At 40.6% G+C, this 19,062-nt stretch overlaps 1 protein-coding gene and 1 long non-coding RNA gene across 2 annotated transcripts; one reads left to right on the top strand and one right to left on the bottom strand.

Annotated features, from left to right (window-relative positions):
* Nucleotides 1-533: 533 nt before the first annotated feature.
* On the bottom strand, nucleotides 534-7,689 carry LOC125641718 (uncharacterized). The gene is made up of 2 exons (XR_007358128.2): nucleotides 7,472-7,689; nucleotides 534-1,655 (listed from the first exon to the last, which is right to left on the bottom strand). It is a non-coding gene; the product is annotated as an uncharacterized LOC125641718 (long non-coding RNA).
* A 235-nt stretch (nucleotides 7,690-7,924) lies between these two features.
* Nucleotides 7,925-14,457, top strand: LOC125641715 (uncharacterized). The gene is made up of 3 exons (XM_048862045.2): nucleotides 7,925-8,193; nucleotides 9,997-10,102; nucleotides 13,132-14,457. Exons 1-3 carry the CDS (start codon nucleotides 7,933-7,935, stop codon nucleotides 13,887-13,889), a joined length of 1,125 nt encoding a protein of 374 aa, XP_048718002.2. The 5' UTR covers nucleotides 7,925-7,932; the 3' UTR covers nucleotides 13,890-14,457.
* Nucleotides 14,458-19,062: the final 4,605 nt, after the last annotated feature.

The following is a 19,062-nucleotide window of genomic DNA, read 5'->3' as shown; positions in this document are numbered from 1 at the left end:
CAATATAAATGGATTGGAATTGCATGGTGAACTACATCAAATGTGGAGAGATCAGCTAGCCAACTGGTTATAAAGTAACTAGGGCAAAACACCAGTTTCAATAATAAATCAGCTAAACCAGAACGTATCATCATCGATGGACAATAATGTTTGAATAATAGTGAATGGAGCATTCCTCTTTCTGTACTTTCTCAAGAAAATGTGTTTTGTAGTGAGTAGATCAGTTGTTAGTGTTTGAATTGATTTTGCATAATTAAACATGATACATTAAAATGTTTTGTTCTGTACTTAAGTTTTGAACCTTGTACATTTATAAATAATTACTCTAGGCAACTTTTAAACGTTCCAAAGAACAATTCTATATAACAAACCAGCCTACAATGCTATTTAGTCTTGGAAATGTTGCTTCTGCAGTCTTTGAATGCTATTATAGAAGTGAAAAATAAGAAGGCAAGATAAACAGTCTTCCATTTCTTCTGTTTGGTATATGTGCTAACAATCTTTTGCTAAATGAGAGCTTTAAAGGAACTAAATTCAACTGCAAAATCACTTTACTTTTTAAAAATGTAGTAAAATAACAGTTCAAATGGTTTATAGCACTCGTGGAAGGTGTTTGGGGAGCTACAAATGGAGACAGCATTATTTTGAATTGCCAAGAGGAAAAGGTAAAAACTTGTTTTCCTATAGTGAATAACTTGCTGTACTGCACAATATTGGCCAGATTTTCAAAAGATCTGAGTACCCAGCACAACAACTGGAACTGCTGCATGCTGAGGACTTCTGAAAATCTGGACATTTCTTTTAAGAATCTACATGAGAGCTGAGTTCTTTTGAAAATCAGGCCATCTGATTAGAATTGCCAATAACACCCATAAAACAAGGTCATCTATAGTTTTTACATTAAGATTAAAGGCTATATTAAGGAGTGACAACATACAAACAGTGCAGAATACAGTTTTAAGCATTGTTACAAATATTTTTCATAATCCACCCTCCATGTTGTATTTCACTCTTTAAAACACAGAAGCAAGGTAGACTGCAGCACATTTCATTCAATGACTGCAAAGCACTGTCACTGGAGATTTACAACACTCGCTCTGGTACGCTTGTCAAGGAGAAACTTTTGTCATGGCTGCCTACTCTTCTTTGCTTCATTTGGGTGGGGGAAATCACACAGAATGATTTCCCCGCCCCCACCCCCTGTGGTACTATGGAACAGGTATAATGAGGCATTAATATGAGCAAACTCTTGTCTTTCAGAAATGTAGCACCATCCTGGCTTTTGAACTCCAAGCCTGAAAAAAAAACACTTAGCCCTGATCTAAATCACAATGAAGTCAGCTTGAATCATTCATTTGACTTCAGTAGACTTTGAATCAGGCCCTTAGCTAAATTTCCATTAGAAAAAAATCTAAAAAGGAACTAAGCCATTTATGTGACCAGCCAGCTTTCTGTAGACCAACAGCAAGTGTCCTGCTGACCATGATTTGGGAAGCTTTTGATTAGAGCTTCCTCCAAGTAGTCCAAGGAGAGAAGAATTTCCATTAATTTTTCCCAGTATCTGCTGTAGCTCATTCCAGGTCACAGCCATGCAGGTTGGACTGCTCAGAATGGCTCCCACCAGACTCATAGTGATCTCATCACCAGACAGGAGGCTGGAGAAGAAAGTCAATAGAGACAGCTTCAGTTGGAGAGACAGTTAAGTGTATGGTAAATAAAATTTTTTTAAATAAAATGGGCCAAATTCTCCTGGCACTTAGTAGGGTGCTATTTCCACTGAAATCAATGGAGATTGCACCCATATACCTGCACATAAAATATGACCCAATACACATTCTGGATATGTTAGCAATCTTGCCACATGGGGCTTGAACCTGCTTCTATTGAGTCCATGGGAGTTTACCCAGGTGTATCTGTGCGAGTGGTACTATGCTCCTATTTACCTTTATTTTTATTCCCTTCCATTCATTCACAGTGAGGTTATTTGTTGACAAGACTCTTTCGTTCTAAACCACTTAATTTTTGGAAAGCTTACCTCCTGATGCTGACATTTCTCATGCTTAGTCTCATCCCAAAGGAGAACTACTTAACATACATATTTTATTTAGGAAACATTTGTACACAATCCCACCAATTGCTTTTGTGTTATCTGAGAAAACACATTTAGTTTTTCCACACTTTCAGGAAATTTATTCAGCATTTCCTTTGTGCTCACTATTATACTAAAAATCAGGGTAAATTGGTAAGAGATCCACAGTGAATGACTCTTCAGCTGACAATGGGGATTATCTGGAGATGTCATGGCATTGGTTCTGCCTTCCATTTTACCCTCACCTGACCCTCTTTTAACCAAAGAAAGAAAAGCTCATTGTAATTGGTATTTTAACACAGTAGGTTTAAAAGGTTCCTCGCCAAATCACTGCAATTCCAAATTTAATATAAACAAGTTTTCTTCTGATTTTTTTTTTAAATTAATCCACTGCTAGGAATAATGAAACCAGTTTCAGCAGGATGGAATGGTTTGGACAAGACAAATCACTAGAAGGCCCTTCCAATCCAAATAATTCTATGATTTTTATTGGTTTATGTTGGAGCTGAAACTGCACAAATGCTGGTCAAGTTAACAGAACTTAAATTTTTTTAATCTATGGCACAGCACCTGCAATCCTTCCGCAAGCAAAGCTACCATGGACCGCAGTGGGAATTGCAGGCACGAAACACACTTTCAGGATCATTATGTTTCTATGCATTTTTAGGATCAAATCTTCCATTGTGTGTACATTTCTGTACCTGCACTTTTGAAGATGTGGCTCTTAATATTTGACGTTTCATTCTCTGCTACAAACCACTGTCATTCTGTAATGAATGAAATGCTAATGATTGTTTACATACTGTGGGAGATAAGTTAAAATTACAGCCTTGATGCTTCAAACCTTACTCACACAAGTAGTCCCATTGCTTTCTCTGGAACAACTTGTAAGAGCATAAAGGCAATTGATATGAGTTTAAGCTATGCAAGACTGGGCTCCAAGTTTTGTACAAAGGTGTCTGTGACATTGTCCAAAAGCTCAGAATATCGTAAATTTGCTTCTGCATTTTCTGTAGGAGCTTTGGGGTAAGAAAAACAACCTAACGGTTTCCAAAAAGGGGAATAGTATTTGCATTCAGCAAACATATGTAAAAATCATTTATCACTGTTTAAGTGCCACGTATTAAGAGTAGACTGCAAGATGTTAACATTCTGCAGTGTCAGTTTTGCTTCTGGACTAAGGCATGCTTTCATATGACAGTGCCTAGAATGGGGGAACATTAACTCTTTCCAATTTAAAGAAAAAATAGACTCAGAATGTAGGTTTCTTCCTCTTCTTGGAATTAGATGCAGACTATAGAAAGCCCAGGAAGAATATACCTGTTTTTTCCACGTTAATGAGTAGTTAATTTTGAACAGTAATCCAGCTAACTGAAGAACTATTTAATTGCCGACCAATGAAGTCAACGGTTTGCTGGAAAAATTTCTACCTCCCCTTTAAAAAAATAATTTAAATGACTGAACCATTTATAATGACTGAAAAATACCTACTTTGGAACACCGAAAACTTTAATTAAATCATTCTTCATAGGCAAATCTCTCTGGTTTTCCTATTTTTCAGAAAGTATTTTAACTACTGCAATGTTAGCATTAGTCACAGAGCTATGCCAGTGTTGTGTCTGCCAAAATGTTTTGAGAGGGATCCAAACTTAAGGGAAGGTCTTGTGGAATCTATTCTTAAAATCAGAGCATCACTAAACATCTCATAGTCCTTCATTAGAGCAATGATTTCATCACATAAGGCCACACGGTGGAACTCTCCCTCACCTGGCTGAGCACATGACTCACACAAGCAACTATACTGGTTTCAGTGGGACTATGGGTATGTCTACACACTGCAAACACAGGGTGTGACTGCAGTTTAGTAGACATACCCAAGCTATTTTTAATCTAGCTCGCTTGGGTACCAGAGTAGTGAAGCAGGGTTTTAAATATTTATGGGGTGTAAAGTGCAGCATGGCAGAAAGCACAAAGGTTCTTGTTTTGAAAATTTAAATGGGGGAATCATGCCACCTTCTTATCTTAGTTACCCCAGTGTAACTAAATATGCTTGGATAGTCTCCAAATTCTGGAGTTATTCTGGTTATAATTGGGTAGACTGAGAGCAGAATTTGCTTCTTAGGACATCTTGGAGTCGTTTTCCAGTGAGAATAATTTCAACTTCCTTAAACTTTCTGACTTAGATTCTTTATCACTGGTGCCATTTTGATTTAATGACAGTATTATTACCCTACTACACTACTCCTTCAGAGTAAAAAATCCTTCCTGTTCTTAGTCTTAACTTCCAGTCTGGCTCTCTCCAGGCGAGCACAGCCTTAGTGCCAAGGGCTATAAGAAAACAAATGACTGTGCCTGTCCAAAAGGGATATTATAAGTAGGGATGTGGGAGGGGGAAAATCATATATGTACATAAAGTAAATTGCAAAATATGGCACAGATGGGTCTTGACAGCAGATATGTTAGTATATGACAGCATACTGTGTAAGAAAATGAGCAACAAGGGACATTTTGTTTAACTTTGGGGAAAGTCACAAGTCATAAAAAGAAAAGGAGTACTTGTGGCACCTTAGAGACTAACCAATTTATTTGAGCATAAGCTTTCGTGAGCCACAGGTCACTTCATCGGAATATCGTGAAGTGAGCTGTGGCTCACGAAAGCTTATGCTCAAATAAATTGGTTAGTCTCTAAGGTGCCACAAGTACTCCTTTTCTTTTTGCGAATACAGACTAACACGGGTGTTACTCTGAAACCTGTCACAAGTCATAGTGCAGCATACTTTCATAAAAGTTAGAGATGGAAAAGACCTATTTACCCTACTAGTCATCCAATCCATCTGCTTACCAATGCAGGTTTGTTTCCTGTATATTGTTCAGTGTTTTGTTCAGTATAGTTTTAAAAATCCCATGTGTTGGGACTTCCAGCATATCTGTTGGAACTCAGGAGACGATATTCCCCATCACAAACTCATAGTCAGGAGCCTTTTTCTGATATAGTCAAGCTCTTTTTTTTTTCTTTTCTTAATTCTATCCCACTGCTCCTAGTTACACCAGTGCATTACATCAAATAACTCCTCTCCATCCTTTAAGAGGGGCACCTCAGAGCTCATAACCCAGGGAGTGGAGGTGGGGGGCTCTGGTAGCTTTAAAGCAGCTTTGTGCATTTCCAATCCTGAGCTGGCCTGCAGTCTCTAGTGTAATTTAGACAGCCCTGAAAGTCCATCTTGAAATTTTAGCAGATCTTTCTCGTGCAGGGTATGTGACATTGTAGTACCATAAACAGAAATTGCTAAGCATCCACGTTCTGAAAATCAGACCCCCTTCAAACGGTGTTTCAAATTGGAAACCTAAAAAATTATAAAAAGAACGGGGAGTACTTGTGGCACCTTAGAGACTAACAGATATGCTCAAACAAATTTGTTAGTCTCTAAAGTGCCACAAGTACTCCTCGTTCTTTTTGCTGATACAGACTAACACGGCTACCACTCTGAAACCTAAAAAATTGTGGCACTGAAAATTACTAGTTACTTTTTAAAACACGGGCTATTAATTCTCACAGCCCCCCATGTTAAATGTATAATCTCCATTGGCCCATAGAAAAATGGAAGCATGGGGATTAAATGATTTGCACATCACACATGGAGACACTGTCACGCCTGGAGTTAAAAACTGGACAACTGGCTCCCACTTCTGTGCTCACACCACACCTCTCTCACACCCAGCAAAATGTAACGTGTAAAGATGTGTGTGCAGCTGGATCTGGCCAGCTGAAAGATGACTGCGGAATTAAAAAGATCTAAGTCTCAGATGACAAGGTGGGAGAGGCAATATCCTTTATAGAACCAATTTCTGTTGGTGAAAGAGACAAGCTTTGGATCTACACAGATCTCTTCTTCAACAATGCAAACATAGATGCACAGCTTGATCAATCTCAAAACACCGCTGAATGTACTACATTTCAGACTCTCAGCTAGGCTGACCACAAGCCAGCCTTTCATCTAGACAGATTTGTTCTGTTAGGTGGCCAGCTGAAGGAGACATTTGTTGGAGAAGGGGGGGGGGGGGGGGAGTTGCTTAGAATGCTCCTGCTTTGCCCAGGTTTCTAACTTTATTTGGATTTTAACTAACTGTTCTGAACTTCTAGGTTCTCATCAGGGAGTTTACTATTACACTCCAATGCCTTTTTCTAAAAAACTATAAAAATAGTTGCTCATATTCTTGGAAAGAAGGAACAAATCAGCCTTTTTTACTCAATCCTAATACTGCTGATTTATACTGTAACAGCAGGCAGGTGGTAATAAAAATCAAGTGTGCTGTGGCACCTACAGAGGGCAGGGAGCCTGTGTTCCAACAGGAGGGGATTCCTAGGTTTTGGAAGACAGTTATGAACTGAGCCCTTCCTCTTTCCAAGCAGGAAAGAGCTGAATCTTGGAGCTGTCAATGCACTCTGGGGAGTTGACAAAGAAGGGAAATGTGATAAAAACACCACATCACCTGTGGGAGAACACTTTTCACACAAAGAAAAGGAGTACTTGTGGCACCTTAGAGACTAACCAATTTATTTGAGCATAAGCTTTCGTGAGCTACAGCTCACTTCATCAGATGCATACCGTGGAAACTGCAGCAGACTTTATATATACACAGAGGAGAGTGAGTTTGTGTGTGTATGGGGGTGGGGGGGATGTGAGAAAACCTGGATTTATGCAGGAAATAGCCCGACTTGATTATGTAAAGAGTTGTCACTTTGGATGGGCTAGCACCAGCAGGAGAGTGAATTTGTGTGGGGGGGTGGAGGGTGAGAAAACCTGGATTTGTGCTGGAAATGGCCCACCTGATGATCACTTTAGATAAGCTATTACCAGCAGGACAGTGGGGTGGGAGGAGGTCTTGTTTCATATTCTCTGTGTATATATAAAGTCTGCTGCAGTTTCCACGGTATGCATCTGATGAAGTGAGCTGTAGCTCACGAAAGCTTATGCTCAAATAAATTGGTTAGTCTCTAAGGTGCCACAAGTCCTCCTTTTCTTTTTGCGAATACAGACTAACACGGCTGTTACTCTGAAACTTTTCACACAGCCATCACTCTGTATCAGACCAATCAGTCCTCACCTTCAAAGACAACCTGCACAACACTTTCAAGAGACGAGCCTGGGAGTTTAAAGAAACTGTGCTAGACACTACAAACCATGGACTGAATAGAAACACTGGACTTACCTCTTATTGCAACGATCTATAAACCCACTAACAACCCCCACCCCCAGTTACCTTTTCCCCTCCCCTCTCTTCCTCCCCCCCCTATGACTAGAACCAATGGGCCCTACTTTTGCGAAACAATTTGCTCAAATCTTGTATTGCGCAATGACCCTCTGAGGTAGCTTCCCAGACCTGAAGCAGAGCTCTGGGCAGCTGCAAAGCTGGTCTTGCTCACCCACAGAAGTTGGTCCAATACATGCGACCAGCTACCTGGCGCGGCTAAGGCAGCAGAGGGGGGGCTGCAGGTGCCTGCCAAGGGGCCGGGCTGAGGGCTCCCTGCCCCGAGGGAGGCACTGCCGCCTGCTCCGCCGGTGCTGCCCGCCCCCCTTGCCTCGGAGGGGGAGGCCGCTGACGTCAAGGTCTAGCGCGGGCCCGCCCGGCCCGTCATTAAAGGCTGGGCTGAGCTGGGGGCATGGCCGGAGCCGCGGGAAGCGCAAGGAGCAGGCGGTGCCAATGCCGGCCCGGCTGTAGCGGGGAGCAGCCGCTGCAGGAGCGGGGACGCCCCATCCCGCTGAAGTTAGCGCCTGGGCCAGCCCGGGCAGGGGACTCGCCGCCCCTGCGCTCCGCCGGCTGGGGCTGCCGCGGCGAGCCGGATGCCGCCCGGGGAGCTGGAGAGAGGGCGGCGCAGCGGCTCCCCGGCCCAGCCGCCCCCGCTCGCGGCCGCGGGCCGGCGCTCGTGCCGGGTGCCCAAGTGCGCGCGCTGCAGGAACCACGGGGTGGTGTCCGGCCTGAAGGGCCACAAGCGGCTGTGCCGGTGGCGGGACTGCGCCTGCGCCGCCTGCCGCCTGGTGCTGGAGCGGCAGCGCGTGACGGCCGCGCAGGTGGCTCTGCGGCGGCAGCAGCGCGCCGGCCAGGTGAGCCCGGGGCGGCCCCGCGCGCCGCCGAGGCAGGGCTGCAGGGGCGGGGCGGGGGTGGTAAGTCTCCCACCTGGTGAGGTAAATGTGGTATTGAGAGTTGTTCTGTTAAAGGACTCAGGCGAGCTGGGTTCTGTTCCTGGCTTAGCCAGGGGCCCGGTGTGCCTCAGTTTCCCTCTCTGTAAAATGGGGATAGATAATGGTGCTGCCCTCCTGTGTAAAGGGGTTTGAGTTCGCTGGATGAAAGGCACTGGGTAAGAGTTAGCATTGCATTAGCAATAGCTGTACCCCTGGCTCCTGCTTGGTTCGGTTTTGTACAGCCTTTGCCCTGGGGGCCCTGGCTGAAGCTTTACTACATTTTAGGATGATAGAGGTTAATTAACATTTTATTGGATTTGTTAAATGTTCCTGCAAATTTGAAAACTGGATAAATGCTCAACATATAATACACTACTCCAGCTCCTACCATAAATCCGTATTTAGCTACCTGAACAAGTAGCCAGGTTTTCAAGTGCCAAACACCCACCAACTCCACTGACTTCAGTGGGTGTTCAGCACTCTTGATAACGGATCCAGGTACTTAGATGCCCAAATATGGATGTCAGAACCTAAATGTATTATGAAATACTTAGTTCTTACATAGCACTTTTCATCAGTAGATCACAAAGGACTTTACAAAGTATCATTATCTTTCCCTTAGACTTTTGTTCTTAAACATCTTGGTGTAGGTATTTCTTACTATGAAATTGCTTTACTTAGGCTTCAAGAAAATGGAGCTCTGGGTTAAGCTCAAAAGCTTGTCTCTATTATCAACAGAAGTTGGTCCAATAAAAGATATTACCTCACCCACCTCGTCTCAGGATATTCAGTATGAACTGTAGGATCAGGACCCTTTAATGCTGCTGTGTGTATATAAAAATAGTACTGTTAATGCATTATTTCTGTAGAATTAGACTGCAGCCCCAAACAATTCAGGGTTGAAGTCTCAGTTCCTCTGTAATTATCCTAATATTAAAGGTCTGAGGGAAGTACCAATAGGCCAGCCTGACGAGCGTTTTCCAAAAGAACTGGCAATCCTCTAGGAAAAGGAAATGTAGATTGTGATGTTCTGAACAATCTCCTGTTGGATGAAATCATGGTGCAGTAGCAAGTCTGCTTTTTATTTGCAGAATCCTGTTGTAATTCCTTAGTGGGGTAAAGGAAGATGGAGTAATGGACAAAAGTTATTTCCCTTTCTTAAATTGGCAACAGAATGAGTGTTTATTCAGGTAGCTAGATTAAGTTTCCAAACCGATCTTTAACAAGCATTACATTTAACAAGGTTGAATGCATACTCAGTATTCACAAAATAGGATCCTAATATTTTTTTTCATCATTTGGAGTAATATTTTCCCCCGCCCTTCAAAATACTTTCAGTATTCTTGCTATACTGACTTTAGTAGTATCTTAGTAATGAAAACATAAGCCCTCAATCAACACTTAAAACTTAGTTCAATATGGCTATGATGCTCAGGGGTGTGAAAAATCCACTCTGCTGACTGAAGTAGCTAGCCCAATCTAGCCTCTGCTGTAGGCACAGCTAGGTTGATGGAAGAATGTTTCCCTCAACCTAGCTACAATCACTAATGGTAGTGTAGTTCCTACAGCCATGGAAAAACCCCTTCCATTGCTGTAGTCTGCATTAGGGGGTGTGCAGTATAGCTACAATGGCATAGCCATGTCGCTGTGGCACCCAAAGTATAGACATGGCCTAAAATGGATTGCATGGTTTATCTTATTTTCTCTTTCCATGACTCGGCACAGGTTAAGAAAGATGAAGATGAACATTCTCTGCTATCAACCAGTTGCAGATTAAACTATCAGCACTATCCCAAGAATACCAGCACCTGGGCCAAAAGCATACTGGCAGGTAAGGATCCGTCTATCTATGGCCTCAACTTGGCAAGATACTTATGTCTAACTTGAAGCATCTGAGTAGTCCCATTGAATTCCACAGGACTGCTCTTGTGTTTAAAGTTAGACATGTAGTTAAGCATGTTGCTGAATCAGGATTTTTTTTTTTTTTTTAAACAAATGCACATCAACACAAAGTCCTTCCTATATCTGTTTTATTTACACTAAATCAATATGACAGGGATATGTTGATTTTAATTTTAGCACACTTATTTAGGACTAGATTGTGATACTTACTCATGTAGAGTAGTACCCTACTTCACAGAGGCGGCCTGTAGTGTAAAGATAGATACTCAGCAATCTGGCCCTTAATGATACAACTCACAAAAATTTTAAAAAATTACATGGCTGCTGTGTCCCCAGTTAAATAATCTGTAGTTTGATAGTTGATTAAATTCTGTTGTATTTCTTCACTACTCCTGCAAATGTGAAAGCCAGATGACCTACTGAACATATGAGTATAGTACACTAGTTAGGCTCCTACAGTAAATCTGTATTTAGCTACCTAAACAAGTAGCCAGGTTTTCAAGTGCTGAACACCCACCAGCCCCATTGTCATCAATGGTTGCATTACACTTCTACATTCTCCTTTTGTGACACTGTCCATCTAGGGTGACCAGACTTCCCGATAGTTGTTTGTCCCACGTCCCGACCGATATATGGTCGGGACGGCATTTGTCCCGATATTTTGCTTTGGCAGCACTCCGGCTTTTTTTTTTTTTTTTTTTAAACCTTGGGGTGGCAAAAAACCTAGAGCTGGCCCTGGGAGGGGGCAGGCGGGTGTGAGCCTGTGGCTGCCCCCCCATGTGTCCCAATATTTTGTTCTTGTCATCTGGTCACCCTATAGCCATCCCAAAATAGCCTCTCTAACAGTTGGCCTTTGGAATTTCCAAGAAGGATGCTCTCTGTCTCAAGGTAGAGTACATCCCCATATTTCAGTTGAGGAACAGATTTAAGCTAAAATTAAACATGTTACTATTAAACCAAAACAAGTGCCCTGTCCAGTTTAAACTGGTGCAGATATGTGTAGACAAGGACAAAAGTGCAAAATTTTGACAGTATGGGCAATCGAACATTAGAACAGACTAGCAAGGGGTGTCATGGATTCAGTCATTTGAAATCTTTAAATCAAGACTGAATGTATCTAAAAAGATATGCCCTAGTTCAACCACATTGTACTTGGCTTGATGAATGAATTATGAGGTGAAATTCTATGGCCTGTGTTATGCAGGTCAAATTAGAATATCATAATGGTCCCTTTTAGTCTTAAAGTGTGTGAATTGAATGGGGATTAGGCATAGAGCTGGCTGAAATTCTCAAAAAAATCTTTCATAGAAAAATGTGGGTTTTTTCAGGGCCCAAAACTATCAAATTGACAGTTTTGGTTGTATTGTATTTATTTATTTATTTTTTTGGAACAAGTCAACATTTCATTTTGAAAAAGTAGAAATGTTTTGTTTCAACTCTGATTTGAAATAGCATTTAAAAAAGAAACCCAACAACAATACACCACGAAAAAAAGGGAAGACACCTGAAATAGTTGAATTGAAACGAAAAAACTTGGGGGGAAAAGTTTTCGTTAATTCAAAACAATCTGAGTTTTTGATTTAATGAAAAAAATTAAATTGTTTTGATTTGAATTGGATTGGATTTCTTTGGGGGATTCATTCAGCCCCTGAACTGAAAAATTCATTATTTTTTCATTTTGACTTAGGAAGAAACTTTCCCTTTTGGGTATGTTATTCTATAAGTGTCTTCTGAAGCAGATGGTCCTGGGCAATGTAAAAGACAGGATACTGGACTATACAGAGCACTGGTCTGATCCGTTACAATAATTGCTATGTTCCTAAGATATTGTCAGTGATGGACGTAATAGGGCCACAGGCAAGAAGCTATGTTACCTGCATTGACCTGAGTGAGAATGCTGAGGCCCTATGTTTGTAAAGCCCCTTGTACATTTTATAGCACTGAATAGTTATTTAAATTTTAATCGTAATGCAAAGGTGTAGTTCCACTTAAACATAAAATCCTAACCTTGCTAGTAAATGTTTTGCAAATAGAGGACAAGGATCATGACTTATGAGGAGAGGCTGAGGGAACTGGGGTTATTTAGTCTGCAGAAGAGAAGAGTGAGGGGGGATTTGATAGCAGCCTTCAACTACCTGAAGGGGGGGGTTCGAAAGAGGATGGAGCTAGGCTGTTCTCAGTGGTGGCAGATGACAGAACAAGAAGCAATGGTCTCAAATTGCAGTGGGGGAGGTCTACATTGGATATTAGGAAAAACTATTTCACTAGGACTGTGGTGAAGCACTAGAATGAGTTACCTCGGGAGGTGGTGGAATCTCCATCCTTAGAGGTTTTTAAGGCCCAGCTTGACAAAGCCCTGGTTGGGATGATTTAGTTGGGGTTGGTCCTGCTTTGAGCAGGGGGTTGTACTAGATGACCTCCTGAGGTCTCTTCCAACCCTAATTTCTATGATTCTATGACTGCTAATGATCAAAAATATGTGTTTCTACTTTCTAATTTTCATCTTTGATAGTCCAGACTAGTGAGAGGGTTAGACAAGTTATCTCTTACACGATCCATGTAAGAATGAAGTCAAATCTATGTGACTGTTTTTTAAATTAATAAAAACCTTTCAACAAATATTTCTAGGAGGCACTAAAATAATTAGTCCATTAAGATAAGTTCTTAGTCTATGGGACAACATGGTGTACCAGACAGAGCACTGGACTAGGAATTAGGAACCTGGGCAAGTTACTTTCCTTCTCTGCATTTTCCCTCTCATCCTTTGTCTGACTTGTCCAGTTAGACCGTAAACTCTTCCAGGCAGGGTCCAGGGATGTCTGTTACTACATGTCTGCACAGCATCTAACACAAAGGGGCCCTGATCTTAGCTAGGACCTATAGTACACTACAGTAATGTACAAATAATTGATGATGATAATAAGAGTACTAATGGAAGCTTTTCATTTGTTCTCCTAGGGTATAAACCTCCTTCACAGGAAACCCAAGTCCTCTTTTCTAACCTGAGTGAGAGAATGCGAAAACGAAGAACATTTGCAGATAAAGAGCTGGAATGCATAATGCTGGAGAGAGAACTTAGGCAGAGAGAACTAAAGGAATTAGCTGTAGCTCAAAGTCTACAAAGACCAAATGAAGACTTTTTACCAGGCACAGAAACAAACCCATTTAGGATTGGACACAGCCAGCTTTGTGACTCAACATATTTTAACCACAATTTGATAAATGTTTGGTTTCCTTTGATACATTCAAGCACTATGCTTTATCAGACTAGAGATTTTTTCCTGCCAAATGTAACTACTTTTACATCGGGTCAAATCGAAAGTAACCTTTTACAGAAATATACCTTTACTAAGAATGCAGAGAAATATGCACAAATGCGTAAGGAGCTGGCTCAGGCCAATATTTTATCCAAAGAACTTGGATCCTTTCAGAGCAATTTGAGATTGAAGGCAATAAAAACACAAGCAAGTTTTGAAAATGGTAAAGAACATTTTGTGACCAACCAGAAGCAGGGCATTGGCTCAGAAGGTTTTATCTTACAAAATGATCCTTCCATACCAGAAAAACAGCATGTGAGCCAACATGTGAAATATAAGTGTTCTGTGGCAAAGGAGAACCTCAAACACTTGGCTAGAATATCCCAAGAGTGTTATTCAGAAATGAAAATTAAAAATCAGAGTTTGTCATTTTCAGTGGAATCCTTGTTAAAAGTCTAAACAGGTATTCAGAGCCCAGTTCTACTTCTTTGGAATTCAATGACAAAATCTTACTGACTCAGTGTATCAACTGAGTGCCTGATTCTCTAACCCTTTCTCACATGAGTAGGCCCATTGACTTGAGTCTGATCATCATGCTCCCAATGAAGTCAATCATCCAATCTTTAGTTGGAGTCCAAATGGGACTACTTGTGAGAGTAGCAAGGTCAGGCTCAATGTTGAAGATATTATGTTTTTTCTTTACTTTACTCGCAGTCAGCACTCTGAATCTATGTAATATTATTTTAAGAGTCTGTTATTCTAACAATGTATGTTTGTATATAAAATAGTCGTAGTTTTAATTTCTTTATTTAAAATATCAAAATATATAGAACTACTGTAGATTTTATAATTTTAAACTAAACGTATTGGGGTAATATTTTGGCTTTTTAAAAATTACTTGTTAGTGCATGTATTTTGCAAGACAGTGTAAATGGGTGTGTTTTGTATACTGAATAAAAGTGATAAGATTTCATTTTGTGGAAATGGAAAACCAGTTTATTTGAATAAAATGGGCTTAGTTTGTAAAGGCTTAATTTGTTGATGTATTATGATACAAGGGCACAGTTTTACATCATTGTTCCAGATTTTAGGGTATCATTCAGTTGTCACAGTGGTATAAGCCAGGACTAAACTCCATTGAAAAGAGTCCCATTGATTTTTAGTGAGCTTAAATGACCAGTGAATCAAACCCTAAAATGCATACAAAAAAAAAATTCAGCACTTGCTCTGTTTTCAGCATACCTCACAGAATATTCAAGCAAACAAAATAATGTAATCATATTTAATATGTACACTCTCTGGCTTGACTGTACAAGACAGATTCTGGGCCACATCCTCAGCTGCTATGCACACAGATGAAATCTCTAACATCCTAATAGCAGCCTAATAGATATTCACAAGCAGAATTTGGTCCCAAACTGGAGGGAGTATGCTACAGGGTGATGTGCCCTTGGGGAGAGGAAAAGGCTTGCCAATCGCTTCAGATATTCATACTCACTCCTCCCACAGGGCCACATTATGCCATTGATTAACTAGAACTTCCGCTAGCAGGTACTAGGGAGCTCTGTTTAAAAAATGACTTGTATCCAAATGGATTTTTAAGGAAGGGGATTCAAGCATTACACATGTGAGAATCTCATTCAATTAATAAGAAAACGAGCTTTTTGCAGTGTAGCTTGAGGGAGAAGCTTGCCCATGTATTGACTGGGTTATTCCTGTTCTATGCACAGTTGAGTGCATCTACACTAGAAAGATTGGTCGTCCCCCCACCCCACCCCACCCCCACCCCATCATTACTGGAGCTGCACTGCTGGTGGAAAAACAGGCATGATTTTCCTTGTGAAGACAAGGACCACAAGAGCTTTGGTTTCCAGGGCTGTGATGTTTTACATGAATTTTAAATTAACCTACAAAAATAAGTTATATGAGTGTTTAATGAGAACAACATTAGGGCCAAGTTCCTCTTCCCCAGTGCCCTGCCTGAGCAGTTTGTCTTGACACCAGGGAATCTAGTGAATCCTCCCACTAAGCCACATAGTGGGAATAGAGTCAATCTGCTATTCACCCTACTAAGCAGGGCCAAAGGACTTCAGAAATAACGTAATAGCTGGTTGTCTACCCCAAAGGAAAATCTCAGATGGGGTTCCTGTGGCAGTGGCCTCTGCACACCCCTTTCATGACCTCCCCAAATTCTGCTCCCCATTTTGTGTCAAAATGGTGGATTAATTCTGTGGTAAGAACAGGGGTTCTCTCTAGGGGAACAGATCCTTCCCATATGTAATGAGAAATCTTGTATTTGAACAGTAACCAGCCCCTGAGCAAAGCAGCAAAATTCAAAGGTTTATTTTGCCAAGATCTCACTCAAAGATCAGGAAGTTATCTTTTTTCAGCAGGATAGCTAATAGAACACAAGAACCCAACAAAAATATGAGGGCCTATATTGGATACAAATGGCCCAGTTTTACACCATCATTCAAATACATTATATTATGCCACTTACAAACACACTCAAATATGTTAACAGATTTCAGTGGTGCCCTGTCAGTCCTATCTGAAGTCCTATTGATTTCAATAGGATTTATGCACACATAGGGTTTACAGGATCAGGCTCAAAATGTTTGACTATGATGTATCTTATTAGGTGCTGATGATTTTACATTTATTGGCCCTGATTCTAACTCTGCCAAAACTCCCATGGATATGAAGAGGGAATATTTAGCTCCCGCATTAAAAGGCAGAAAAATATGGAGGTAATCATTCTTTACATGAATCCAGGAATGACAAAAGCTTTGGGCTGGAGCAAATAGCTGATAGCGTTACCATGAAAATTTTGTGGACAACTTCAATATTTGACAGCTGTCACAGAGACAGTAAACTCTGTGGGGAGGGACCATCTCTTTGATGTGTTTATACAGTGCCTAGCACAGTGGGGCCCTGAGCTATGACTGGGATTCCTGTGTGCTACCACAATATCAGTTAATAATAAGAATCTTAAAAAACAACCAACATCACCAGATGTGGATATGCAGAAAATTCTGAATACTTGCACAATACACAGTGAAACTCTAGTTGTAATCATAGCTTGGTTGGCAATGTGACCCAGAGCACCAATTGTTATCTAATGCAACCGAGAAGATAAATGCGAGTAGCAGCACCCTCTGAAATATTGTGAATCCAAGAACTCATAAAGAACTCACGAAAGCTCATGCTCAAATAAATTGGTTAGTCTCTAAGGTGCCACAAGTACTCCTTTTCTTTTTGCGAATACAGACTAACACGGCTGTTACTCTGAAACCTGTCATAAATATGTGAGAAGGCCATTCCTGGGTTCAGACAAGTTACTTAGTACATCTGAAATTGAAAGCAATTCCATTTGTTTTCAAAAAGAGGAGATAAGATTTTGACTACTTGGTATTATACAGTCTGCACCTTGTACTCATTTATCATTCGTGCTCAGAGACTCCTGTCAGGATGCAGGCCGCATAGTGGTGGGCAGTGTACTCGTATACTAAAGGACAGTCCCTGCTCCCAAAAGCACACCGTTTAGATTAATAATGTCTAATAATAAGTATTCTCTTAACTTCTTTCATAGTTATGCAGCTAGGTTTGTATCCTTACAAAATATTTTTTCAAAAGTGAAATATTATGTTCTGATCTTTATAATGAAAGATTCATCTAAAACATTGGAGTAAAATTAAGGATTGAAAAAATTTATCCTTTATTCTTAATCATACAAAACTTCCATTGACAGAGCACTTTCTCTCAGTAAAGGATCACAGATTTTAGCCCACCATTCTCAAAGTCACTGTTCAATTAGGCTGGAACCTAGACAGCTTACTAAGCAGCGTAAAGAGGCACTGGTAGAGCCGTGCTTTGTGTACATGCTGTTTGATAAACATTCAGGGTTTTTTTAACTGAAGTGTTCATCCATTAAGTAAGTTTAAGTTGATTAAAAGCTCAGGAGTGTTTTGTCAAATTTTCCAAGCCCACTGAATGGAGTTAAAAATGTAATCAACTTAAAACAAATAGAACAAAACATAAATCTAATGTGTCAGTTTCAGGCTGACTGGAAAGAAAACACTGTTCTTGTGACCCATGACCTTGATGCTTATGTTACAATACAAAGTTCCCCATCATAGAAATGGAACACAAAACCTTTCAAAATTCAAGTAATCTGATGAAGATTAGGATCACAATTGATAAGGGCCATATGCTTTGCAGTAAATGTACACAAGGGCATGGATCTGTAGAAATCTTCTACAAGAATTAACTAAGTTAACACACATAACATGCCATCCAGGCAGGAAAGAATATTTGTGGTCTGTAGTAACTGGCAGTAGAGCTGCTAATAAACCAGGGATATCTTTCTAGGACAGCTCCATAGCCCTGCGGTAAACATGGTAGCGTATGAAACGGGGCAAAGGCATTTGTAAATATGCAGTGAGCTATTTTTTTTAAACCTTTTTCAATTTGACATGGAACTCAACTTTGCAGATGGCACTAATATGCTTAGAAATCACCAAGGTCTCAATCCAGCAAACCAATTAATCATGTCCTTAACTCAGAAGCCCATGAGCAGGCCCCTTGACTTCAATGGGATTATTTGTATGCTAAAATGTTTTGCTTGATCAGAGTCTAAAAACCAGTAATGTTATTGTGTACAAAGATTCAGACTTCTGCTGAGGGCATGGTACTACTACTTATATCAGCAGTAACTTAGCAGCCACTTCTGCAGTAAGTTGTTGTTTTGGAACAGTGGTTTTCAACAAGTGTTCCGTGCACCCCTGGGGGTCCATAGATTATGTCTAAGATTTCCAAAGGGCTCCACACCTTCATTCAAAATTGTTTAGGGATCTGCAAATGAAGAGAGGTTGAAAACTACTGTTTTGGAATAACTGAATTGCTTTCAAGGGCATTATACAGAGTAGTTTGACTTCCTTTATACCTCCATGTTGTCACATTCCACATCCCTCTTTGTATTTTTTGCAGAGCTTTTGAAAATCTTCTGCATGAGCCCATTTAGTGTGCAAGCTGTTATGGCATCATATCAGTAGTAGGTTTTGCCTTGGGCTTTTGAAACAGTTTTAGTAGTAAGCCACTATCAGTTTCATACTCTTTTGTATGCAAATTATAGGACCATAAACAATAGCACTTAATTCTTTACATTAAAATATTACCTAAATTAGTGCTTGCAACAATCCTGTGAGATAGTAACTATTTTATTCCTAATTTTTGAGATGGGGAAACTGAGGCACAGAGCAGTTAGATGATTTGCCAGAAGCCAGAGAGCAAATCAATGGAAGAATAAAGACTACAGCCCAGATCTCAGAACTCCTAGCCCTAATCTTAATCCACTAAACAACACTGTCTTTCAAGCTGGTAACTTCTACATAAGGTTTTTTTTACACGACGCAGATAATTCAGTCTAAAAAAATACTCAGAACATACAGCTTTCTTGAAATGTGCAACTGCACCTGAGCTCCTGGTGAACCCAGCATTCTCCTAGACTAACCTTCTAGTTCACAGGTTGGAAAACACAAAAAAAACCACTGAGAAATGTGTGACAAGTGGTTCAAAACCCTTGTCAGATCTCAGTCTTGGTAGCCTATCAGTCCAGGCTCCCATAATAGTC

This window comes from Caretta caretta, chromosome 8 (assembly GCF_965140235.1).
Source record: "Caretta caretta isolate rCarCar2 chromosome 8, rCarCar1.hap1, whole genome shotgun sequence".
Lineage (NCBI taxonomy): Eukaryota > Metazoa > Chordata > Testudines > Cheloniidae > Caretta > Caretta caretta.
Note: the sequence above shows the minus strand (reverse complement) of the source record. Positions and strands in the feature narration are given on the sequence as shown.

What these genes read in the sequence shown, in the direction of transcription:
- LOC125641715 (XM_048862045.2), top strand. Translation starts at nt 7,933, where the DNA reads ATGCCGCCCGGGGAGCTGGAGAGAGGGCGGCGCAGCGGCTCCCCGGCC. An exon ending in GGCAGCAGCGCGCCGGCCAG is followed by an intron (nt 8,194 to 9,996) that starts GTGAGCCCGGGG and finishes GACTCGGCACAG; the next exon opens with GTTAAGAAAGATGAAGATGA. An exon ending in GGCCAAAAGCATACTGGCAG is followed by an intron (nt 10,103 to 13,131) that starts GTAAGGATCCGT and finishes TTGTTCTCCTAG; the next exon opens with GGTATAAACCTCCTTCACAG.